This window comes from Phodopus roborovskii, unplaced genomic scaffold (assembly GCF_943737965.1).
Source record: "Phodopus roborovskii unplaced genomic scaffold, PHOROB, whole genome shotgun sequence".
Taxonomy (NCBI): domain Eukaryota; kingdom Metazoa; phylum Chordata; class Mammalia; order Rodentia; family Cricetidae; genus Phodopus; species Phodopus roborovskii.
Window position 1 is genome coordinate 10674044 of NW_026126407.1, and position 27980 is coordinate 10702023.

The 27980-nt window shown below is 39.3% G+C and overlaps 1 protein-coding gene across 3 annotated transcripts in view; it reads right to left on the reverse strand.

The window, feature by feature from the left end:
• Rabep1 (rabaptin, RAB GTPase binding effector protein 1) overlaps nt 1–27227 on the reverse strand; it is a 74327-nt gene extending 47100 nt beyond the window's left edge. For 2 of the 3 annotated variants that reach the window (XM_051180106.1, XM_051180105.1), the window contains exons 1-2: nt 26977–27227; nt 6792–6920 (exon numbers count right to left, since the gene is read on the reverse strand). In XM_051180106.1, coding sequence (XP_051036063.1) covers nt 6792–6920; nt 26977–27010 — 163 coding nt within the window. In that variant the 5' untranslated portion in view covers nt 27011–27227. Of the gene's footprint in view, nt 1–6791; nt 6921–25446; nt 25468–26976 lie in introns of those variants that run through there. The other variant, XM_051180107.1, reaches the window with a different exon arrangement.
• Between the last annotated feature and the right edge of the window lie 753 nt (nt 27228–27980).

A 27980-nucleotide genomic window follows, 5' to 3' on the forward strand; every position in this document is an offset into this window, starting at 1 on the left:
AAAACAGCCAGAGCTCTTAAGCACTGAGCCATCTCTCTAGCCCTAATAATCAAATTCTTGAACTACTCTGGTGTAAATGTCCAAATCTACAAAATGGAGATTAAAAATGACCACTTCACAGTGCTGTTGAAATGATAAGTTGATGTATTATAAATGCCTGTAAGTATAGTAACTTCCAACAAGTAAGCTTTCAAGACATACTTAATGGAAGAAAGCCAGACTGTATATTACTTAGTTGATAAAGTCATTCTTACTCTGTCAGTTACTCTATAATCTCTTAAAAACTAATTCGATGTCACATGTACACTACACACCTTAAGCCTAGATAAGATATATATTTAGTCATGACTTCCCAAAAAAAAAAAAAAAAAAAAAAAAGATGAATGTGTAGAGTCAGGAATGTAGCTTAGTGGTATAGCACTTGCCTAGCATATACAAGGCCCTGGGTTTTGTTCCCTAACACTACAAAGAAAACAAGGATAAGTCTACTATCCCTCTATAGAGATGTGTCTATTTACTCTTACTACCAACTCTCTATTTAAAAAAAAAAAATCATGACTATCATGAACACAAAATATTCAACTTTTAAATCCATACTGGTACTAATTTTTCCTTCATACTGGATAATATGGATTATAATCAATATTCAATAACATACATTTTAATATCTTAAATAATAAAGGTGAACAATTCTCTAAGCAAACATAGTTCTTCAAAAAAGAAAACTTCCTTTCCTTCATTTTTTTAATTTTGTAACTAATTTCTTTTTATTTTGTTGTACTATCTATGAGGTGTTGTAGGATAATCCTTCTGTAAGCTGTGAATAAGTATTACTCTCACTGGTTGATAATAAAGCTGATTTGGCCTACAGCAAGGCAGAATAAGGATAGACAGGAAAGCCAGGTTGAAAATACAAAGAGGAAGAAGGACAGAGTCAGAGAGAGAAGCTAGCAGCCTTAAGGAAGCAAGATGCTAGAGGATAGGTAAAGCCATCAGCCATGTGGCATAATGTAGATTAATAAAAATGGGTTAATTTAAGATGTAAGAGCTAGTTAGTAATAAGCCTGAGCTAGGTATGGAGAGATAGCTCAGAGGTTAAGAGCACTGGTTATTCTTCCAGAGGTTCTGAGTTCAATTCCCAACAACCACACGGTGGCTCACAACCATCTATAATGAGATCTGGTACCCTCTCCTGGTATGCAGGCATACATGAAGGTAGAACACTGTATACATAATAAATACATCTTTAAAAGAAAAAAAAAAAAAGCCTGAGCTGTAGGCCAAGCACTCTTAATTAACATAAGCTTTTGTGTGTTTATTTGGACTGGGCATCAGGACAAAAGAAAAGCTCTGCCCTGTTTACATGAGGACTTCTGGAAAAATAATAAAGTACTGATGATAGACTACAGAATGCCTCAAAAAAACTAAAAGTAGAACTAGTAACTACTCCAGCTATATCAGTCCTCATGCTTGAGGCTCCCAAACACTTGGCTTGGTTTTTGTTTAATTTTTTCACATTTTTATTAACAAATATTAATTATATATGAATTATGCATAATGAATTTCACAACATTTTCAAACATGTATATAATTTTGGTCATATTCCCTCCCCTTTACCCATTCTCATTCCCTCCCACTCCTGATCACCATCTTCCTCTTCCCAATCTTTCCCCTTTCTAATCTTGCTTTTATTTCTCTTTGTTTTGGTAATTCAAGAACTCTAAGTTTGTCTCTTCATTAGTTTCTTCCAGAAGATTTTTTTAGTAGATAAATATAGATATAGATATTAGATATAGATATGTGCACCAGGTACATGCCTGGTGCTAGCAGGGACCAGAAGAGGGAATGTTTGCAGAAACTGAAGTTAAAAGATAATTGTGAGAAGCAATTCAGGTACTGGGAACCAAATCTGGGTCCTGTACAAGAATAGCAAGTACTTTCCTCAGCCCCAAAAACAATTCTTTTAAATTTTTAAAAATAACTTATTTAATTTGATATATATTGGTGTGAGGGTGTCAGATCCCCTAGAACTGAGTTACAGACAGCTGTGAGCTGCCATGTGGGTGCTGGGGATTGAACCCAGGTCCCCTGGAAGGGCAGCCTCTTATCCACTGAGCCAACTCTCCAGCCCTCCAAGACATTTCTTAAGACTTTTAAACTTTTATGTGAGTGAATTGGAATTTTTTTTGGTATTGTTTAGTATGCAAATTTATCAGTTTCTCAATTTTATATAATTTCATATTCCCCGAGCATTCCTGTTTAATTTTCTTCTGACAAACATAGGTCCTACCAGTTACTTTAGTGACTGTGCAGGTGATAAATGCTTTCAGCATTTACACGCAAAGATGCCCTTTGTCCTCACTCTTTAAGAACTCAGCTAAATATTAAAATTCTAGGCTGACAATCATTTTTATGTACTTTGATGATGCTATTCCATTGTGTTCTATCCCTTGAGGGGCTAATATGGTATTTCCTGGGTTCAGTTACTGCTGATGAAGCTGTTGTTCAGACAAGCTCTTGCTATTTTTCCCCAGGCTAGTCTCAGATTCGAAATCCTTCTAACTCCACCTCCCAAATGCTGGATTCACATGCACATGCCACCATGCATGGGTTATTCTCTATTTTAAAATTTTGTTTGTAAGTTCTCTAATTAGTTTTTCTTACTTATCTTTACTTCTTCATAGGTTTAACTGTAATTTTAAAAATATTCCTTTTTTCATATCCCTATCTAAGTGAGCATATGTCACCTGGACCACATGTAGCTTCCTAAACCAAGCTTTACACAACTGAAATTCTAAAAGCATCAGAGCACCATGTAAATTATGGCCATGCATAAAGTCTTCTTGGACACCACTGGAAAACTCAATCTCCATTTTTATCATTTTCTTCCACAGTCTCTTTGTCTGGAGTGTCAAACAGCAGGGTCTCACTAACACTCAACTGAGATTTCTAAAGCATAAACACTGCAGCAGTGCTAACTTAGATTGAAACTGGTTAAAAAAAAAAAAAAAAAAAAAAGAATACCTTTTTAAAGTTTAGTAGAAAAACCAACAAAATTTTCTAAGTTATAAAATATTATAAAATATTCCCAACTGAGGTCACCTTGAAAAAAAATGTACACTAAGACAAAAGCAGGCTGTAAAAGCCCAAAAGTAGCCTTATCATCTCTTTTATTAGCAGTCTTCATTACTGTTTGCATTTACAACTCAGTGATATTCCAAATAAATGCAAGCCCAGCAATTATACGAGCAGCAAAACTGTCCCTTCCAGGGGAAAAGCAGTGTCTGGACTCCTGAATCACCTTAACCTACTTTGCTGAAAGACAAAAGATTGCTGAGCACACCAACACTGTTTGTGCCTGTGACAAAGACTGGCCTCCACCTTCATTGCAGGTACAATAATATAAACTGCTACATGAGAATAAAGTTTTAAATTTTATTTTTATTATGATACCGGCAATTGTCCAAGATAAAACCTAAATAACCAATACTGATGATGTCTTATATACCACATATGTTGCTTTTAGGAAGGACACCAAAAAAGGATCATAAAATTCCTTCTGTCATTTTATAAAAAGTTGTCTCAATGTTCTCCATGGCCAGCTTAAATTTGTTAACAATGTCAGATAGTTAACTGAAGTAATTTTAACATAGCTAGTTAGTTTTTGTGGTTTTTCAAGACAGGGTTTCTCTGTATAGCCCTGACTGTCCTGAAACTCACTCTATAGACCAAGTTGGCCTCAAAGTCAGAGATCCACCTGGCTCTGCCTCCCAAGTGCTAGGATTAAAGGTGTGCACAACCACCACCACCACCACCACCCCAGCATCCCCTAACCCCCAGTTTAGAACAAGTATTTTTAACTAAACCATTATGAAAGCTGTTTAATTCAGATACAAAAGTAATAATACATGTCAGAAATGAGAGGCTGTGGGCCAGTAAGACAGTTCAGTGGGTAAAACTGATGACCTAAATCCAAAACCTAAGAAAGGGTAAAAGCAGATTTAATGCCACAAAGGTGTCCTCTGACATTCACATGTATGAACTCACTAGTACATATACCCACTCCCACACACATAATAAAAAAGGAGAGAGGGAGAAAAGTGGGAGGGAGGGGTTCTTACTTTTGGTTGTTTTTTACAAAAATTTACAGAAAATAACTTCAAAGAAAATGAGAAACCTAAAAGCTTTATTTGAAAACAAAGGGAAATGAAAAACAAATCAAATAATCTTTCAAAACATGCCAGGCAGGCAGTGGTGGAGCAAACCTTTAGTTCCAGCACTTGGGAGGCAGAGGCGGGCAGATCTCTGTGAGTTCCAGGTCAGTCTGGTCTACAAAGCAAATTCCAGGACAGCTAGGACTGTTACACAGAGAAACCCTGTCTCATGGTGGGGGGGGGGGAGGATTTCAAAATTAACTTCGATTTATTGAATAAAGAAAAACTAGGACACAGGTTCAAACCCCAGCATTCACAATTGTCTGTTAACTCCTGTCCCAGGGGATCTTATGCCCTCTTCTGGTCTCTAGACACATGGTCACTAGACACATACACACAGACATACAAGCAAAGCACCCATACACATAAAAATAAATAAAGTTTAAGTTAAAAAAAAAAAAAAAAAAAACACCAGATGGTGGTAGTGATGCACTCCTTTAATCCCAGTACTCAGGAGGCAGAGACAGGTGGATCTCTGTGAGTTAAGAGGCCAGCCTGTTCTACAAAGCAAGTTCCAGTACAGCCAGGACTGTTACACAGAGAAGCCCTGTTTAAAAACAAAAAAGAGAAAGAAAGAAAGAAAGAAAGAAAGAAAGAAAGAAAGAAAGAAAGAAAAGAAACGAAACCCTGTTTCAGGGCTAGAAAGATGGCTCAGTTGTTAAGAGCATTGACTGTTCTTCTAGAGGACCAAATTTCAATTCCAAGCATCTACATGGTAGGTCACAACTGCCTGTAATTCCAAGATCTAGAACACATGCAAGCAAAACACCAATGCACATAAAATAAAAATAAAAATTATTTAAAAAAAAAAAAACAACCTGAAGAATCTGGAGAGAATGACCAATTTGTGTGAGGAGTAAAGGGAGGAAAAGGATGGCATTAACCCTGACACACTGGGTTTGAACTTGGCATGAGAGAAATACTAGAAGGATCTTACATATGTATGTGCATTAAATGTATTAACAAGTCATCTTGACACCACATCACTGTTCAGAGTCTACCTTGTCAATTGAAGGCAGAAAAAAGCTTTAAGAGAAAGAAAGACTGGGATAACTCAGGAATAGAAAGCTTGCCTATAATGTACATGGCTCCAGGTCTGCTCTCCAGTACAGCAAAGAAAAGGGAGGGTACTTAACAAATTTGCATGAGCATATTATTAAAAAAAAAAAAAAAAAAAAAAAAAAAAAAAAAAAACCTAGGGGCTAGGAATGCAGCAACTTGGTAGAGTGTTTACTTAGCAAGCACAAGACCCTGCAATCAATCCCCAGTACCACTTAAACCAAGCACAGTATTGTACAACTGTAATCCCAGTACTTGGGAACAGAGGCAGGAGGATCAGGAAGAGTCCAAGGCTAGCTTGAGCTGCATGAAATCCTACCTGAAGCAAAGGATAGAAAAGGAAAAGGGAAAGGGAAGGGAAATGAAAGAGGGGAGGGGAGGAAAAGGGGAGTGGAAGGAAATAAATGGGAAGAAGGGGAGGGCATGGAAGGGAGTGCTGTGGCATGTGCCACCACATCTAGTTATATGCACAGTTTTGTTACAGAATACTGGCAAGATTACTTTTTAAAAGACTTTTTCAAGCCCAAAATGTTACTTTAGGGGTTTAAGATATAGCCTAGCATGCATAGAGCCTGAGTTCAAACTTGAGTAGCAAACTAATGACTTACTCAGGAAGTAAAGGTAGGAGGATCAGAACTTCAGAGTCACCCTCAGGTATGTAACCAGTTCAAGGCCAGTCTGGGACACACAGTCTATCTCAACAAAAATTTTCAATTCAAAAATACAAAAGATATTGCTTTAGGCTAGTAAATCTCAAAGTGTGCTACCTAAACCATTAATAGTACCACCAACTTGTTAAAAATGCAACTGTGGGATCCCAGAGTCCTAGTAAATCAGAAACTCTGAAGCTGACTTGGAAGCTTGTTAAAACACCAACCACTGGACCACTGGACCTTCATCCCAATTCTTGACTCAGCAAATATGAGATATGACCCAAATGTGTGCACTCCTAAGAAGTTTCCCAGGAAACCTGATGCTGCTACAGTTGTTCCACAATGACACCATGGAAGTCATGTCTATAATGCTTCTAGGTCAACAGCTAGAATACCTTCCCTGACACTCTTAAATTAGATCTCCTACCAGATTTGCTTTACTTAAACATTCATCTTTAACAACTGATACACAATGACTCTATATCTGATTTCCTCACCTTCAGTTCAAACAACCTAAAGGACCACATGAATTTTGCTCCCATTGTATGCCCAGCACCTAAATATAATGTATTCCACAAAGCAGGTACTTAACAGTGAAATGTCAGTTTCTACACATCAAAGCCAGGGACTGTACCTCAAGTGTTAAGAGCAGCCAACTACAACTAAATATTTTTAAGGTAAAAAAACAACCCTTAATGGTGCATTTCCTACTTTCTCCCCAAGTCTACTGAGAAACCTAGTTCCAAAAGGCATTATTTTTATTATAACACACACACACATTCATGGTTTATTCAATCACAAACAAGCACTGTAACATTTAAGACAGTTTTGGCAGGGGAGTTGGGAAAGAGACTGGTGAACTTACCTTCTTTAGCCAAATACAGTTCCTTAAATTTTGCTCTCTTTTGATTAAATTCTTGCTCAAGCTGCTGCTGTGCCCGTAAAAAATCTGCATTAATTTTTTCCAATTCTGCTACCCGTTGCTGAAGAGAAACTGAAAAAAATAAATACTGGTTAACAAGTAATAAATTTGTTTATGTATAAATTTTAAGAATAAACTAGTCATCCAGCTACATACTGCTATATACACATGAACTAGTAGGGAAGCTGAAATCCATTATATATTCTAGGAAATTATAATCTTTTTAAAGAAGCCAGACACATCTATTAGACTTTGATACACATACTGTAAATGAGTCATATAAAATGAAACAGAATCACAGAGAACAAAGCTAATTTCAACACAAGAGCTCCTAATGCTCTTTAGTACACTGACAGAATATTAATCCACAGTTGGAATTGTTAAATATTGACTTAGTTATGTTCCTTATCCCACAGCTAACCCTACTGTCAATGTTGCTACTTCCTGTTTCTTTGTTATGAGCAAAACCTAATGGGCTCCCAGGCTAGGACAGCCACAACAACTGAATTATTCTTGCAGTCCTAGAAGACCCATTACATTATATGGAAATTGTGACCGTATGGAAAGGACACAAACCTGTGATTCTGTGTCACAGCTCTAATACTGGCAGATCAGTTTTCAGATAAGTGTTGACCATAGTATGGCAAGGTAAAGACATATTCCTTACTTAGGGGCTCAAGATTTGGCACTAAAACTGTCTATTCTGGTCAAGGCCAGGGCTGTTTTGTTCAAAACACAACCCTTTAACTCTGCCTTAAGGCTATCAATATAATCACTTCAGGAGGTATTTATCAGCACTGGCCAACTACTATCCAGTTGGCCAGCAGAGGTCCCTTTTCTCTACTACACACCACTGGAAATGATGGTGATTATAACCAAGATCCAGGATGATCTCTGAAGTCTACTCCCCCTCAAGCCACTGCTCAATTCACAACTGATTTCATAATACACATAAAAAAAGCTAGAAAAGCATACTAACGGTTAGAACTATATAGCTCATTTCCTTCTTTTTCTTTTCCAAGTTCTCTGCAATACGGATATATTTCTCTAACAAATACTAAACTAAATCTTGTATTAGTTCGTTCCCACATCACTAGGCTAGCTTCAATATTTGACAGTATTAGAACAACTCACAGTCAAAAGAGTAAAAGACTGATGCTTTGAGCTCTGTATAGCTAAAGGCAGAGTCATTCTGAGGTACACCTACAGTCACACAACAACCTGACCATGTAAGGGTCAGTATGAAGTACACCTACAGTCAGACAAAGACACCTGACCATTTAAATCTTTTTTTTTTTTTTTCCTTTGTAAAAAGGGAGAAAGACTGTATCAGAAGCCAGCCATGTAGAACACATAAAAGATAACATTGGAAGGGGGTTACCATCTAAAATCATAAGGAAATTTAGTCCCTGTGCTCCATATTTCTGCTAGTACTTATTGCTAAATCACAATGGTTAAATTAATAGCTCTCCCACATAACACTAAAATACTGACACTACAAAAGTAAACAAGGCCTCTGAAAATAAAGGAAATAGCCATTCTTTAATGTACATGCACTTCAAAATGCTATAATGTATACATATTTTTAAAATATTATGTAATGTAGCAATTTAAATAAATGAAAGGAGAAAGAAGACCCTTTGGTCACAATGTTTCCTACATCCTATCCCATCCATATCTTCACCAAACCATACACATGTACAAAAGCTCATGCCATTTATCATTATATTTAAGTTAAATAAGATTAACAAATCAACAAAAAAAAAAAAAAAAAAACTTAAAATTACAACCAAAGCCTGGCATGGTGGTTTGTACCTGTAAGCCTAGCACCTGGGAGTCTGAAGCAGGATGAGCATGAGTTTGAAGCTAGACTGGACTACAGAGTGAGACACTCACAGAAGTTATTTTTTAAAAACATTTTTCAGACAACCTTTTGTGTTTCCACTACTCCCTTCTCTACCTTGGCTCTGACCCACACAGTTCAAATCCAAGTCTACACCCACAAGTCTAACTGGCTCTCTCCACTCTAAGAAAGTCTGCAATTCCAGGAATCATAATCCTTGATGATGTACCAAGGATATTTTCATTCTGTTTTTGTGTAACTTTCAACAGAATCTACCAAGTACTCCAAGCATATTGCATTTCCACAAAACAGAAAAGCCAAAATAACTCCTTTTCACAAGTATGCCTTTACCGCCACACCTACAAGTCAATTTACCCCAGACAGACAGAAGTTTACAAACAGGTATATCATAATGTATTAGCAGGCAACCACAAATCAAACTAAAAAGTTCAGATGAAAGTGCTACGTTATTTTTCTAACATGGTGACTAAATAGTTCACAATGGTTAGCATATAGTTCAAAAAGTAATTATCATGGAACATAGGGAAAAAGGATAAATGTTAGCTATCATTTTAAAATTAAGATTATTTAATGAGTAAAGAAAGAGACTGCCAGGCAGTGGTGTCATACACCTTTAATCTCAATGCCTGAGATACAGAGGCAGGCAAATCACTAAGTTCAAGGCCAGCCTGGTCTACAGAGCAAGTTCCAGGACACCCAGGGCTACACAGAGAAACCCTGTCTCAAAACCCACACCACTCCGTCCCCAAAAAGGAAAATAAAACAGAGATCAAGTCACTCTGTAGCCACAAAAGACTTGAAGTCACTCCTGACTTCATGATTCTCACCAAGTCCCATGCTTACTGACTTCCCTGCTACATACAAACTAACTGGTGTTAATACCAGCTTTCAACAACACTGAATTTTTTGGGACTTAGTAGCATGGAGTTTTAGTTTATCAGCTTTCACAAATACAGCCCACACATTATTACCTGCATTTGAGTTCGAAGGAGGAAATCATCGGATACTAAGGCTACCTCGTTTATTTAGTTGTTTATCAAGGACAGGAAGTGGGGAAAAGAAAGGGTTTCACTATGTAGCCGGTCTAGACCAAGACCAATCTAGAACTTGTTATGTTGCCAAGACTGACCTGGAACTCAGTGATTCAGCTGCCACAGGCTGCCAAGTACTTGAACTAAAGGTGTTTCCCATGCCACCATGTCACGCCTCTGTGGCTTCATGTGTTTATTTATTTCTTTTTTTTTTTTTTTCCAAGAGAAACGGCTACTTTTAATACCAGAGAGAAAAATGACTGTCAGTTACTCAAAAATGTCTGAATTAAGCAATAACAATACAAACCGGGGGGAAAGAGGGCAGTAAAAGGAAGAGACCTTTTCTAGTTTTACTGTTGTTTATTGAAACAGATTTATTTCGTTTTGTTTTTTTTTTTCCAAGAGAAACGGCTACTTTTAATACCAGAGAGAAAAATGACTGTCAGTTACTCAAAAAATGTCTGAATTAAGCAATAACAATACAAACGGGGGGGGGGGGGGGGGGAAGGGGGCAGTAAAAGGAAGAGACCTTTCCTAGTTTCACTGTTGTTTATTGAAACAGTCTCAACTCTCAGTCCTCTTTCTTTGCCTCCCAAGTGTTGGATTGCAAGAGTGGGCCACCACCACTTTGTCTAGCTTAATTTTCCCTAATTTTGATATTAAAAAAAATGAACAATAACTTAAAACCAAGCAGTGTCCTACTATACACCTTTTAAAAAGAACACAGTTTACTAAGTTCAATGAGACAAAATGAGAAAGAGGGAAAAAGTAATCTGGGTCAAATTTTACTATAACCAGAAACTTTTATTTGAAGATTTTCCTCAAGATCCAAAGATACCAATTTCAAGCTACAGAACATCAATGCAAGAGTGGGGGAAAGAATCTGAACAGTTCCTGAAACCCACAAGTCTTGACTTGTCACTGGATTTTTAAACAAAACTACTGCCACGCACAGGTTATGTGCTTACAATTCACTCACAAGACTAAGACAAAACCACTTCAGCCTAGGAATTCAAGCCCAGCTGAGCAACATAATAAAACCTTGTAAAAAAAAGAGGGGAGGATGGCCTGGCGTTGGTGGTGCACAACTTTAATCCCAGCACTTGGGAGAGGCAGAAGCAGGCAGATCTCTATGAGTTCGAAACCAGCCTGGTCTACAGAGTGAATTCCAGGACAGGCTCCAATGCAATACAGAGAAACCTTGTCTCAAAAAAACAAAAAAGGGAGAAAAAGAGAAGAGGGAAGGGGGGGAAGGGGGGGGGGGAAGCATAAAATGAAATTATTAGGTATGGTAGGTATATCTAATTAATGGAATACCAAAGCCAGAAAATGTATAGTAAATGAAAAAACAAAATACAAAATTATATATGGCACAATATGAACCATATAAAAGTATAATAAAACAAATTAGAATATGCCAGGCCATGACAGTGGACAAAGCAGCCAGGCCACACATTTGCCACACCTAACTGGGAAAAGAAGCTCCTGCCAACATCAGCCTAGGCCATGGCATGCTGCCACCAGGAGTTGGCAGAGCAGAAATTCTCTAGGCAACTTGGAAGGGAAATTCATATATCCTGAGGGAAGCAAGGATGCATTCTGATGAGCTGACCTAGGTACCAGAGTTAAACCAAAAGATACTCAGCAGATCACAAAGCTCAAGGAAGGATGCACAAACAGCAATAAAGGAGGTCCAAATACATCACCAAAAAGTACAAGTAAAGCCAATGCTCAGTCAGATTCAGTTCCCAGCATCCCCATGGAGATTCAAAACTCTATGTACCTCCAGACCCAGGGGATCTGATGCCTTCTTTCTGATCTCTTTGGGCCAGGCACATACAGGGTGCACATACACACAAGCAAAAAATTCAAAGATATAAAGTAAATCTAGAAAAAAAATAAGCCAAGCAGTGGTGGGGCACGCCTTTAATCTCAGCATTCGGGAAGCAGAGGCAGGTGTATCTCTATGAGTTCGAGGCCCTTCTGGTCTACAGAGCAAATTTCAGGATACCTACACAGAGAAACCCTGTCTGGAAAAAACAGAATTAAACTAAATAAACATAATAAAAAATGAAACCACCTATGTTGGGTTAAAGATATAGCTCCATTAGTAAAATACATGTCTAATATGTACACATCCCTGGATGTGACCAACACCCCAGATACTGAGCATGGTGATGTATGCCTGTAAACCCAGTGCTTAGGAACGGAAGGCAGAAATACAAGTCCAAGGCCAGCCTTGACTACACAGCAAGTTCAAAGTCAACCTTGGCTACACAGCAAGTACAAGGCCAGCATGAATTACAAGAGAACATGTCAAAAACAAAGGAAAACCCAATTAAAAAGTTTTATGTTAGCTGATCACAGTTAAGTCTAGCCCTCAGAAGACAAAAGAAAGCTCAGGCCATCCTGAGCTACATTTTGGGACCCTGTCTCAAACTAACAAAATCTGGGGTGGGGAAGATGGCTCACAGGTAAAAGTACTTCTATACAAGCTTGAGAACCTAAGGTCAAATCTCTGGCACCTGCATAAAAGAACCAAAAACTTTAAAAATTGAAGACAAATAAAACAATGCCTATGTTGCTCAGCCATAACTGAACCTGGGTCTTCTGCACAGGGACTCTGGTGTGAATTTTTACAAAATGGTCATGAATTCCTAACTGGGAGACTTGGTCAGGTGGCTGGAGGTCTTGCAGACAGCATCAAAGATGGCTTTGGCAAAGTTGCTCAAAGTGGCAGGGGTATAGTTCCTCCTCACCCCATGTGTAGCAGTTGTCAACACCAGGCGACAGCAGTAGCTCCTTCAACACAGAAGTTTGAATGATGCCAGTCAGTGCCTCTGGGAACAGAGATGCAATATACAGCACAGAGCTACACCAGTTTTGTTGTTGCTGTTGGTGGTGGTGGTACCTTTTCACAGAACAGTATGAGAAACATAAGTCATAATCCCCTAAAACCTCCCTACAGAGAGACTAGCCAAGATGGTCCCTCAGATGGTGGTAGCTATCCTTGGAGCACTGAAGGCCAACTTGATCATCATTGTCTATGATGGTGACAAATGCCTTAAGCTGGTCTTCTGGCCATCTCAGCCTGCTTCTACTCTAACATGATCTCAAAACCTCACTCTCAGACTCAATGGACAGAAATACAACTCCAAGAGCTTGTACCTCTCTCAGATAAGACAACCCAACTTGGTAACAAGCCCCCAGGCTCTCACACTATATTCTAGAAGTATTCCAGCTAGGAAATTACTATTTTCAGGCTGAGAAACAGCTCACTGAGTAAAGTGTTTGCCTTTCAACTCCCAGAATCCATGTAAAAAGTCAGACATGGTGGTGTGCTCTTGTAATCCCAAAGCTGGAGAGGCAAAAACAGGAGGCAAGCCTAGATAGTGGGCTCCAAGCCAAAGAGAGACCCTGTATCAAAGGAGGCAGACAGTATTACAGGCACACATGCACATATTTAAAAATTAAAAAATAAAAATCCAGGAAAGGGCTGAGAGATGGCTCAGGTAATAAAAGTGCTTGCCACACAAGCCTGACAAACCTAAGTCTGATATCTGGAACCCAAAAAAACAGATGTAGTTGTATGCATCCATAATCCTAACACTCCTACATTAAGATATGGTAACAGGAATATGGGCTGGAAGCACACTAGCCAACCAGATAAGAGTATACCAAGTGGCAGGAGCAAGAGAAGCCCTGCTTCAGCATCAACCCCCAAAAGTTGTGTTCTGGCCCCCATAGTGCACACCATCACCACCATCATATTTAAAATCCATATTTAAAAGGGGGATATGAGTTATAAATGAAACTCCTAGACATTAATAGACATATAGAATGTGGTACATCTACATAATAATGTGTCTTACATTTTTATTAGTTTAGCTTTCAGGTCCTGGTTGGCCTGAAACTCAGAAATCTGGCCTGGGATTAAATGTATGAATGTAAGACTAATTATCTTTATGGCTCATCAGTTCTGTGTTTGAGGATTTAAGTTTAAATCAGATGAAAAACAATGTACTTACATAACTTCATTTCTCCATCATTCTATATACATAATTTATAAAGAATTGTTAATAAACACAAAACTATCTCATATCAATTCCTTTAATATAAAATAATTGGTTTAGGATAATCTGTTATTATCATTTATAAGAACAAAAGCCTATGAGACAAACTGTCCTTTAGAACCACATTTGATTAAGACAAATCAATTCCCCTTATATACAGTTAACACAAAAAATATAAAATGACATAATTCTTCACTTTCTCTACATTTGTGCTATAGCAAGGCTACACTATAGTATCAGTCTACATTAGGGATTACTTATCCGAAGTTCATAAATAAATAATAATAACACAAAGGTTATATTTTATTTATAGGGAAACTGAATGTATTATTTATGAACTTTTCAGAACTATCAAGGTCATAGGTAGAGAGGGACTAGAATCTTGATAAATAGCTATCACCCTGCCTACATGTAGATAAAGATTGTATCTATGAAGATTATACCTAAGGATGAGAACATGAAGACTAAAGAAGTTTCAAGGAGAGAATACAGGTGTTAATAACATTTGCTGGGAAGATCTCAAAGTTATGAGATGATGAACTATTAACAGGAGTTAACACTTAAGAATCATCTATTGGCTGGACATGGTGGCATATACCTTTAATCCCAGCACTCAGGAGGCAGAAATAGACAGATCTCTATGAGTTCAAGGCTAGCTTTGTCTACTACATGGCTTATTCCAGGCCAGCCAGGGATACGTAAGTCAGACCCCATCTCAAACTAAACAAAGAACCCCATTATTTATTACATACATAGCAACCAGTGTAGCAAAACAGTTAAAGAAACAAGCTCTCAGATTGAACATGAATCTAAGGGTCAGTTCTACCACTTACAAGCTGGTTCTTTCATTCATCTATGAATGTGAGAACTAGTTAGTGTTAGGGCAATCCACCCTTCCAGGCTACATTTCAAAGCAAATGGCTATGTGGTAATCAATAACAAAAGTCTTAAATTTTATATAATCTTTAAATAGACAATTTTGGGAAAAGATCATAGATATGTGTATTAAGATTTCATTCCAGAAGTATTAATGACTGTAGGACAGGTGAAACTCTAAAACATCAATAAAATATGAATATGGTATATCCTTCCTTGTCTAAGTTTCCTATAACAGTGGTCAAAGTATCACATAGAAAACACCAGAAACAACTCCTAAGTCTTAAATTATACACGGTTTTGAGCAGCACAAGTAACTCACACTCTCCCATTCCATCCTACCCAGGATGTGAGTAATCTCTGTCCCCCATATCCACATGGTGTATGCTACCCACTGGTTACTTGGTAGCTACTATCACATGCTTTTGCTCATATAACTCTTATTGTACTCAATGAAAGTGTCAAAGCAAAAATAGTGGTGTTGGCAATGTATGGAAGTGAAAGGGAAGGAGTAAAATGCTTCCTTTAGGCAAAAGACTAAAGTATAAGAACATATTTTTTATAAATAAGCAAACTTGGAACTTTAATTATGTACTGTCTTATGATATGAAAATTTACCCAACTAACAAAGACACAAAAGGAGATGAAATGAAAACTCTTGGAAACCTGGGTCCCAAGTATGGGGGGGGGTGTTTTTTTTTTTAAGACATGGTCTTGTGTAGCTGAGTCTGGCTCTGACCTCTGCTAGAAAGCCAACGATGACCTTGAACTTTAGACCTTAGTGCTTCTAGCTCCCAAATGGAGACTATAAATGTAGATCACAACACCCCACCCCACCTTACCCACCCTACTCCCATTTATGTGGTGCTAGGGATTAAACTTGGGATTTGTGCATGATAAGCAAGCATAATGAGCTACATTACAAACCCTTTCTTGGCATTTTCTAAGACTACTAATATAAAATCATTAACTATAGTCACTGTGCTATATGAAAGACTTCTTGAAATCCTTCCTCTTGTCTGACTATAATTATGCATCCTTTGACTAGCATCAACTCTTCCTCCAACATAAGCAGCTTTTAATAATCACAATTTAACTTATTCTGTGTGTGTATGCACAAACACATGAGTACCATAGCACACATGTACAGAGGTCAAAACAACTTGGGAAGTCAATCTCTCTTTCTACCATATGAGTCCCAGGGATGAAAATTATGCTATCCACGTGCTAAGCCCTCATGCCCCAAAGACAATTCTACCCTCTACTTTTATGAAGTCCACATATGAGTAAGATCATATATCTAGACTGATACTACATAATGCCAAGTTGGTTTATCATTACAAATGACAGAATTTCCTTTTTAAAATCTCAACATGCATACATCTTCCTTATTCATTAGGCTAGCAACATACACACAGGTTGACTACATTTCTTGGTTATGTGAGGTGTTGCAATAAACATGGTAATGCAACTACCTCTTTCACATATTGATTTCATTTACTTTGAATAAACACATAGTTATCATGTGGTGCTTCTATTTTTAACTTTGTGTGGAACATCCATGCTGTTTCCCATAATGGCTATAATTTATATTCTCATCAACAGTAAACAGGAGGGGAAGGGGGAAGAGGGGGAGGGGGAGGAGGAAGAGGAGAAGGAGGAGAAAGAAGAAGAAGAAGCACTTGCTGCTCTTCCAGATGACCCAGTTCAAGTCCCAGAAACCAAGGTCTAGCATCTCACAACCGCCTATAACTCCAGCTTTAGGGAATCCAACACTGCATGCATGAACACTCATACGGAAACAAATCTTGGAAGGAAGGAAGGAAGAAGGAAGGAAGGAAGGAAGGAAGGAAGGAAGGAAGGAAGGAAGGAAGGAAGGGGACCCAGTGGCAGTGACAATGCCTTTAATCCCAGCACCTTCCAATGAGTTCCAGAACAGCCAGGGCTACAGAGAAACCCTGTCTCAACACCCCCACTCCACCCCACCCCCCAAAAATAGGATAAGAGATGGATAACCACCACTAGGGAGATAGGATTGGGGGACATCCCACTGGTAAGTCTTCAGAGAAACCCCTGAAGAGGATTCCTGCCCTTTTTAAAATACATATAATATTTTAGAGGTTGGTGGAAGTGCTGGATCACATGATTTAGTTCAACACAAGCCATATGACAAAAAGCATGAAAGAATCAACTATAAACAAAGAGCTGTCCAGTCACAGCACAGATTGCTCCTTAACTCTTTCCCTGGGAGCTGCAGGTGGGTGTGGCCTGATCTCTACAGGTTGTGGAAACTGGCCTAAGAATGACCACTGTAAAGTGGCAGGTTCAGGTTCCAATATGTAGTATATTTTGAAATAAGATGATGCTACCTGGTTTTCTTTTTACTCAAGACTGATTGGTTACTCAGAGACTTCACAGGTTCCCTGCAAATTTTATGACTTTCCCCCTCTATTTCTCTAATGAACACCATTGGTATTTTTATGGTTACAAAGAATCACTAGATAGCTTTCAGTAGTGGACATTTTTGTTTTTCCAAGACAAGGTTTCTATATGTAGCACAGCAGTCTGGTAGACCAGGAATGGCCTCAAACTCAGAGATCAGGCTCCCTCTGCCTCCCAAGAGCTGGAATTAAAGTTGTGCACCACCACTGCCAGAATTCTTTTATTGTTTTTGTTTTTGTTTTTCCCCCAGTGTGGACATTTTAGCAATGTTAATCCTTCCAACCCATGAACACTGGACACTTTCATTTATTTGTAACCTCTTTCATCAATGTGTAAATTTTAGCTTTGAGATAGCTCCCCTCCTTTGCTATTATAATCTCCTATATCTATTATAAGTGGAATTTGGTTTTTTCCAAGATAGAGGGAAGTTAGTACATAAAAACACAGTAGGTTTCTTTTTATGGGTAAGAAGTTATGTTTTTATTTCTTTCCTATTCACCTGTTTATTTTTGCAGTGCTGGAGATTAAATCTATATCCCTCAAATGCACACGCTCTCTTACTGAGCTAGCTCCCACCCTCACTTTTATTAAGTTGATTTTATGTCCTCCACATGTACTTGTTTGGTATCACTGTGTGTATGTTATGTTTGTATCATCTTCAGAGTTTTCTAAATATGTGAAGTTTCTGTCAATGTGACAACTACCCAAGGGGAAGTGTTTATAGACTGGGCTCAGTTTCAGGCCATGTCACTAGGGCACAAGGCATAACTGGAGGCATCACTTCATTGAAACTAGGAAGCAAATAAATGGAAGAACCACCTTGAGACATAACTTCCAAAGACATGCTCCCAGTAACCTATTTCCTCCAAGTAGGCCTCATCTCCTCATTCTTTCACCTCCCAATGATGCCATAAATTATGAACACTTCAGTGGAGTAACTAATAAAGGCAAAGCCTTCTGATCCAATCATTTCCTCCAAAGCTCCGCCTCTGAATATTGCTATTTAGGAAACCAAAACACTCTGGGGGCATTTTATATTCCAGTCAAAGAGAAGGTTTAACTTCCTTCTCAGTCTGGATGCCTCTTATTGCTTTCTCTTACCTAAATGTTCTCAATAGGACTTGCCATTCTGTATCAAATACAAGTGATAAAAAGGATATAATTGTCTTTTTCCAGTTTCAACATTTCCCCATTCAGGTTGTTAAGCTGTGGATTTTATTAAAATTGGTAGTTATTATGTTATTAATTATATGCCTAACTTATTGAGTTTTTGCCTGGCTTATTCTATGACAGACTTTTACTAATTCAACCTTCTTATTCAATACTGATCAATCTTAGTAAATTCCAGTACCCATGAACTTACTTCTCCATTTGTCAAAAACTCTTCATAACTCTCAAGGCTGTATTCATGTATCACCCTCTCCAATATGAAATAGGATACAGTGTACGAAAAGTCTGTGTTACCTAACTTTCTGAATGATATAGCTACTATGTCTAATCAAAACATTGTGAATGAAAGTGAGATCACATTATCGTAACTGCCTGTTTCATGTCAGTTTGTTTGTTTGTTTGTTTTTCAAAAACATCTATTATCCACATTTGCTCTAGGCCAAATATCATGCTGAAAATACCACTATGACTCAGACAAGTTGCCTCTTCTTCATGGTGTTTGTATTCATTGATTTATGTTCCATAAGAAGTACTCTGGGACAGCTTTAACGCCTATTATCAATAAATTGCTTGTTTAAGAAATGAAAGTAGCCAGGTGATGGTGGCTCGGGAGGCAGAGGCAGGCAGATCTCTGAGTTCAAGGTCAGCCTGGTCTCAGAGTGACTTCCAAAACAGCCAAGGCTACACAGAGAAATGTGTCTCAAAACAAACAACAACAAAAAAATGAAAGTATTGGGCTGGTGTGGTGGCACATGCCTTTAATCCCAGCACTATAGAGACAGAAACAAGTGATTTCCAGTTCCAGAGCAACCATGGCCTCAGAGAGAAACCCTGTATGTGTCTGTGGGGGGGGGGGGGGGAGTTGGAGATTGCTTATCAAGACACTCTAATGTGTTCACCCTCTATCAACTTGATGATTATTTTTAGGAAACATTAAGACTAGGGCTTCTGAAGAAAGTTTATTTTATGTAAAAGAAGCAATACTTAGAAGACAAATGACAGCTTATCGTCTAAGTTACAGCACTGATTGCCAGCAACTTCATCTCGTTAGTCCTCAGCCTCATTTATAAAATGAGAATGTTGACTACTCTCAGGACTCCTGTTGGATATAGTTATGTGACTTTCTACTACTTTCCATAGGTTAAGTACATCTAAAAAATACCAAGTTCTAGGTTCCAATAAAGGTCACTAACTGGATCTGCCTGAAAATGAATCTTAAGAATGGCAAGTAAATTCTAGTTATGTAATAAAAGCAATAAACCAAATACTTAGGAAGAACACAACATTACCATCAAATTGCTTCATTGCTGAGAACCTCAGCACTTCAAACTGACATGCAAAAGAATGCTTGGGATTTCTTCTAGGTGATCCTAACAAACAAAACTAAAGCAATTATAGCACAGCAAATCTCACTCTATTAAAAGAAAAATAAAATACATATCCAGTTAAAATCAGGAAGTGGCAATCTTTCTTCTCCAGAAGGAACAGAATTTAGACTACCAATTCAGAATACCATTGACTATCTGTTTTCTCACTGGGCATCTTCACAGTTCAAGGCCACTCCTCCACTAAATCAACAATGTCTAGAAAACAGGCTGTATGTCATTCATTTTTATATTCCCTGAACACAGTTGTACTACACAAAAAAAATAAACAATAAAAGTTTATAGATATTCTTATAAAGATTAAATTCAATTTAATGACTATACATGAAGAGTCTACAGGCTGGAAAAATGGCTCAGGAATTAACAGTGCTTACAGCTCTTGCATAGGAACTGAGTTGGATACCTTCCCTGGATATTTGGTCTCAGCCCTAGAAGCAGAAACTGTTCATGTCTAATATTATTATAGTACTATATTCTTTAAGGTTTCCTTTTCTCCTAGTAGGTGACCTATTAACTCTTTATATTAAACTTTCCCAGTAAGTTTTAAAATGAAATCCAAGTGGATTAAAGTACTGGAAAAAAAAAATGACCTGGCAATGATGGTGCCATACATAGCAAGTACATAACAAAAACCCACTACACTTTTATAGAGAGCTCTCCTAAATTGACAAGAAAAGCTGACATAGCTCAGTCAGTAAAGTATTTGCCACACAAGCAGAAGGACCCTAATTCAACTCCCCATCACCCACACAAAAAGCAAGACAGAAATATGCATCTGTAACTCCAGCTCTTGGGGACAAAGACAGGAGGATCTCTGGGGCTTGCTGATCAGGAAGTCTGGCCAATTTCAGTTTAACCAGCTGCTCAGTTCTAACCAACAAGTGCCAAGTTCAGTGACAGACCCTGACTCATAAAATAAGTTGGAGAAAGACTTTAAAAGACACCTAATGTCAATCCCTGACATCCATACACATGTGCACAAGCACCTGCAGATAAACACAAATATATACAAAACATACACAGGAAAAAAAATTAACAAAGACAATTCAATGGGGAAAATAATATAATGGTCAATTCACAAAAAGAACTTAGTCAATTAGCCAGCAAGATGGTTCAGTGAATGAAGTTACTAGCCATACAAGCCTAGTGAGCTAGCTGAGTTTGATCCCTAAAACTAGCTCTCACAAACTGTCCTTTGACCTCCACAAAAGCAATGTGCTATGCACACATATACCCCAAACCATTAAATAAAGTAATAAAAAATTAAGAAAGTAATAAACACATGCCATACCTGAAAACAATATAATCAGCTAAGGCTCAGTGACAGAACACTTGCCTAGTATATAAAAAAAGCCTGGATTCATTCCACAGCTCTGTAAAAATGAACAAGTGAATCAATCTACCATTTGTCATCTACCTACTTCAAACCCTCCAACAGTATCTCTTTCATCTCTAAAGATAAAATTACCCTGGTCAGCCCACTAACATACCATACCTTCTCTCTGCTTTCTCCAAGAGAGGGACTCCTGCTCATCCATCAGACAGCAACACCAGGACCACCTCCTTTAAATGCCCTAATGCTTAAATGCATAGCACTGTATGACTCTCACAGGTCCTCAGGCAGAATTTTGGGATTCCTTGACTCCTCTATCAGCTGTCAAACACCCAATGCCATCAGCAAACCCCACGGGTTATTATCTCAAAATAAAGCTTCCATCAATCATCTTAGTCCAGACTCCATCACCTCCTGAATTTAGGCCTCCCTTAAACCCTATTGCCAATCCAGCAACCAAAGCAACGTGGGTTTGTGTTTGTGGTTTTTGTTAACTCATTAGTGGATTGTTATTTTTAGTTTTGAGGCAGGTTCTCACTGGTTGACCTCAAACTTTGTGACAATCCTGCTTCAGCCTCCTAGTGCTGGGATTACAGGCTTGAGCCACCATGTCCAGCACTTTTGTTATATCCAATCATATCACTCTTCTGCTTAAAACCGTTCCCGTGGTTTTCCTTAGTAAAATGGATTGATTCACTTGCTTGTTTTCAGAGCTGGACCATAGTGAAAACCAATTTTTAAAATGTTTCTGTGGCCCTACAAAATCTGCCCTCACCTCATTCTCTCTGTGATCTCACATCCTACTACTCTCATCCCTCACTCTCTTAAGAGTGGCCTCTTCAAATATGTCAGGTATGATCCCTCAAAGCTTTTGCTTCATGGCTAATTCCGCTTTCTCCTACTGGTCTCTGCACAAATTTTATCTATTTTGGAACATCTGTATGGAAATACCACTATTCCAACCATTTCATTTAAAACCAACCCCAAGGCTAGCAAGAAGGCTTGGCAGTTAAGATCATTTGTTACTCTTGCAGACAACCCAAGATCAGTTCCTAGCATCTACACCAGGTAGTTCAAACTGTAACTCTTGCTCTTGGGAATCTAACACCTTCTTCTGGCTTCTGGACACCTAAACACAACATATGTATCTACCCCACCCCACAAATACATATACACATAAGTAGTAAAACTAAATAAATAAAACTAGCCTAATACTTCCTTGGACCCTGTTCTTCTGTTTTGCAGAGCACTTACTGGCTAAGAATCTATATAACTTGTATATGTTCAGTTCCTGTTCTACCTTCATCACGCAGGACTGTTTATTACCTGTCATATTCACCGATGGATTATAATTACCAGAATTGTGCATAGCAAGTAGTACATATTAGTAATAGTTGAATAAATAAATGGTTTTACACCATCTGTGGAATGATCTAATTAATAACTAAATGACTACCTAAGAACAGAGATTGGGTCTAGTTTGGCTTATCTCCTTATTTCTTAGAGACTAACAAGAGGGGTTGGCATAGTCCAGCTAAGTGCTAATTGAAGAATACCTCAGGTATGGTGGGCATGCCTGTAATCCCAGCATTTAGGAGATGAAGCAGGACTAGTTAGTCTGAGGTGAACCAAAGCTACACAGTGAATCCAAAACTAACTTGAGCTACCTAGCAAGAATGTCTGAGAAAAACAGAGACAGACAGGATGACTAACAGAAACAACAAAATAGCCTTTAAAAAAATCTATCAGAAGACAAATTTAAAACAGACACCTACAAGCTTTTATGGGGATATCTACCTTCTCACATACATTGACAGGTATGTAAATTGATACTTTTTTTTTAAAGCTTAAGCTAAGAGCGGCTTTAATATTTAAATCCACCAGAATGTACCCTTTAATTCAGTAGTCTCACAGATATAAAAGCAAGAGTACCAGTGGTACAGGCCTGCAATTCCAGTTACAAGGAGGCTGAGCTGAGGCTGGAGGATCTTAAGTTCAAAGTTTGCTATGTTACAGTGAGGCCTTGTCTCAAAAGTTAAGAAACTAGAGCTACATCTCAGTAATACAGTGCTTGCTTAGCACTATATTACTATATTAAGCATGCAAAAAGTCCTGGATTCAAATCCCAGTAGAAAAAAAGTACATCATTTTACCTTTGCTTATAAAATAAAGAGATTAGCAACCAACCAGCCCACCAGTGGGAACAGAGTCAGGTAGGGTGTCTCATGCCTGTAGTCCCAATACTCAAGAGGATAAAGGAGATCATCATAAATTGAAGGCCAGCTAGACTACAGTGTAACCCTGTCTCAATAATAAAAATAAAAATAGGGGTTGGAGAGATGGCTAAACAGTTAAGAGCACTGATTGTTCTTCCAGGAGACCTGGGTTCAATTCCCAGCACCCACATGGTAGCTCACAACCACCTGTAACTCCAATTCCAGGGATCCAATCCCCTCTTCAGACATACATGCAGGCAAAATACAAGTACACATAAAACAAATAGTAAAAATCATTAAAATAATACTGAAGAAAAACAAGCAAATCCATCATTCATGCCACACACATGATGGAATAGATTTTTAATAAGAACAAGGCAGAGCTATAAACAGACAAGGGTCCTTGTGGTCTAATAAACAAACCAGAGGGTCCTGGCATCAGATGCTGTGTTTGAATCCTGACTCTCTAGTGTATTGTAACTCCAGCATGTTTAATTTCTTTGGGCTTCAGTTTCTCCACCAAAAACTATTACAATAGCAACAACCCCCGCACCCACACCCCCGCTGACATGAAGATTCCTTGAGATAGTACAGTACCTGCAGTGGTTATGACATACAGCTATGTAACCAGTCACATATACACATACACACACTTTTATAAGTAACATATAAGAGAGAGAAGAAAGTTTCAGGCTTAGGTATGTAATACCCATCTATTTCAAGAATTAAAGGTAACATGTCTGTATAACTGAATAAAAGACAAAACAGAAATCTCACCTCTGAGAAATAGGGGAAATATACTTCTACTTCTTAAGATTTTTTTTTTATATATATTATATAAAGCATCAGTGGAGGGCTAGAGAGATGGCTCAGCAGTTAAGAACACTGGCTGTTCTTCCAGAGGACCTGGGTTCAATTCCCAGCACCCACATGATGGCTAACAACCATCTGTAACTCTAGTCCCAGAGGGACCCAACACCCTCTTCTGGCTTCCAAGGGCCAGACATGTACATGGCATACAAATATGCAAGCAAAATACACATAAAAATAAACTTTAAAAATGAAGTAGAAGCATCAATGGGGCAGGGTGGCTTTGCAATGTTTAGAAGCTAGCATATATTATAAAATATGTAAATGAAGTTAAACAGATCTATGTCCTCAAATATTACCATTTCTTTATGGGGAAACATTCAAAATCCTTTTTTTCTAACATACAATTTTTTTTTAAATAGAGGAATTATATAAAAACAAAGGGGCCAGTGACATCACTCAGCAGACAAATGTTACTGTTGTCAAGCCTGAGAACTTCAAAAATCACATAGTGAAAAGAGAGAAACAATTCCCACAAATTGTCCTGACCTCTACACATATGCTTGTAGCATGTATACATACAAACACAGACAAATAAAAGTAATTTTTAAAAATTTAATTTTAATGAAGCAAAAGCAGGAAAATTCTTTTAAGATAGTTTAGCTTAAACTGAAATTTGAGAATTCTTACACTTGTCTTTGAATTTTCAATTATTTATCAATTGATATTTGTACATTAAAATGTACCATCAAAAACCAAAACTTCCAAAACTATGAAATAAAAAATGCAAGTGGCCACATCTCATCTTACCAATCACACACAAGTATACCAACAAGAAAAAACCTTAGCAACTGCTTCTGAAACGATGGGAAAGCAAAAGTCCAGGACTAAATAATAGTTATGTTTTACTGTCTGTTTGATGAAAAGGAATTCTCCAATTCCTGGAGAGATTGAAATTCAAGTGTGCTTTTAATTAAAGGTATCAATCAATATGAACTCAACTGAAGGAAAACTAATTTCCTGAAATGAACTTCTAAGCAGACACTGACACAAAGAACTCAATACCATTCTCTCTCTTTTTGAAAATGATAGTTATGGTCACTCCTTTACATTAACTTACAATTAAAAAACAATTACAATGTAAACTTAATCTCATCCCATACTCTTAAGATTTGAAAAATGGTAAATAACCCTGAACTGGGAATAGCAAGAACATGAGATTTCTCAATGCTAATGTTTTCCTCGATGCTGTGAAGTGCTTAGTCATTTCTGCCTATTTGCAGGGATGACCATTTCATATCTTGAAAGAGGCAGAAAAGTGGAGTTCAGACTCATGTCACCTGAGTTGTCCATGGAAGGCAAAAAAAAAAAAGGCAGCAGCCAGTTAAGCATACCTACCAGAAGCCAGAGCTTTCTCTGTATTCTGCCTCTGTCTGCAGTAACAAAGAGGGTTTGTAAAGTTTTCTTCCCTGACACCAAATACAAAAGGTGAGAATTAAAAGAAGGTCCAAAAAAACATCCCTGTTTCCTGACAGCCCACCATCTCTTCCACAAGACTAAAACACCAAGCGAATCAAAAGTCCAGGCTGGGCATTACCCCTTAGGCAACTAACAAAACCCAAAACTACAGGCTAACGGGCTTTGGAGAACACTTCCCAGAGAGCAGTTAAAATCTGATAACATTGTTTCCAGTTCCCCCACAGCAAGAACAAGCACAGATTTTCACAAAAGGTTATTTCAAGAGACTACTCTTAGGAAAGGCCAAGTGAAGTAACTTCTGTGCCAATCGCGTATCCCAACATTCTATCTACTTACAGGTAAAGATGCTAGGCAAAAAGGCCAATCAATTATAGAAATGCACCTGAAAGAACTTTCTCAACTAGACACAGTAAGATCTTGCCAAGGACCGAGCACATTCTTTCCAAACATAACTCCAGCTTGAGAAAAAAAAAAAAAAATCTGAAACAATGTGGTCAAATCTCTGAAGCAGAGCTCAATCGGCTAAAAGGTCATGAAGGGCTCTACCCAACCATCATGGCTTATTTAGGACAAGGCCTTTTTTCCCTTCCAAAAATATAATATGAGCACTATTAAAAGACAGTCTGTCCTGCACCTTCAAGTCTCTGGCTACTGAGGCAGGAGGATGATAGCTCAGGAGTTTCAGGCCAACATGGTCAACAAAGTGAAACCCCATGGCTTGAAAGGAAGAGAGTAAAGGGAGAGAAAGACTGATTTCCTCGACTTTAGTTTCTCGAGCATCGTTTTCATTCCTAACACTCTTGAAACAATACTATACTATCTTTTTACATATAAATGTTGCCTTCTTTATCGCATAGCCCACGGCTTGCCCATCTTTCCCGATAAAGAGGCATGAATCAAGCACTCCTCGTGCATCAGAAAGTGAGGTCCTAAAGGACTAAGAAATGTGCCTGAACTTACCACTAAGCTACACTACCATTCAAAGAATGCTACCAAATCGTTACCGATCCCAGTTACTTTTTACAAGTCACAAAACACGGTGCAAAGAGCGTGGCCTGAGGAGGCGGAGGTGGGGCGAGAGACACATCGCCACTACTGAGACGAGGACTCCCTTTTTTTTTTTTTTTTTTTTTTTTTAACGAATATAGCACATGTTCTCGATTTCCATCCTCCCCACAGGCGGAACCCACGTGCTAATCCCACCGCACCTTCCTCTCCGCGCTCCCCCGCCGCCCCCGGCGTCCCGCAGGCTCCCCACGCCCTTCCCCGCAGCCGCCCGCGCGCGCCTGCCGCCCCCTCCCCAGCCCGGAGGCCCAGGCCTGCGCCGCCCGCGCGCCCCGCCTCCGTCCCCGCGGGTCACCCCCGGGCCCACGCGCGTGCCCTTCCTGCCCCAAGAGCCCCCGTGACGCCGCGCCGGGCAGGCCGCGCCCGCCATGGTGGGCGCCTCACCGTCAGGCTGGGGAGCCGGGCCCGGCTGCGCCATGGCCAGAAGGGGCCTCGGGGAACGGGAATGGGCGGGGAAGCGGCGTCCCGGGCTGTCGCGGGCTCAGCTGGCGGAGGAGGCGTCGACCGAGCCGCGGCCGCCGCCGCCCAGGGAGGAACCGCTAAGGCTGGAGCCGCCGGCGCCGCCACAGCCCCGGGCAGAGACGGACCAGAGCGCCGACCTCCGCCTCCTCATCCTGACAGCGGGAAATAAGCAGTGCGCAGGCGCGGGGGGATGGGGCGGCACGTGACGTTGGCCTAAGGGGAGGGGCGGGGCCTCAGGAGGGAGGGAGACCGGGGAGGAGGGGTCGGCAGATTGAGCATCATCAGAGGGAAGCTGATGAGAGCCAGGGGTGGAGGAGGCTGCTGGCGGGAAAGGCAAGGACTCTTAAAGCTCCTGGCTCCCAGAACCCAGTCAAAAAAAAAAAGCCTGTGTGAGGAAATCCTGTGTGCCCGCGAGCCCAGCCGCTTCTTTGCCTAGCTGTGTGACCTTGAGAGAGTGAGTCCTTTAACCTCATAACCTTGATGAGTACAGTAGCGAAGAAACGTTTAAATGAGGCAATAAAATAGGAAGAATTGTTATGGCCAGAAGTTGGCCTGGACCCCAAGTCTTCTTATATGCAAGCCAGTGTACTTTCCATTAAGCCACGATGTCTGACTTGTATGTGCCCAGCCCAGGGAAGCTGCTGGAAACATAGCCAGACCGCTTGCACTCGTGACTGGAGAGGAGAAATTACATACAGAAAGTATGCCTGAACAAGAGAGACAGCCCTAGGCTCCATTCTTTCAAGACTCCTCTTCAGCTCTGCTCACACCTTGTTGCCTCTCTAGGAGAAGGAGTCCACACAGCCTGGCATTTCAAGACCAAAGTCCACCAGCCTTCCTGTGAGCCCAGAATTACCTACCCGCGAGGTCGAAGCTATGGTCTCTCCTTTTTCTATAAGACAGTGTAGACATTTCCCAAAGTACCA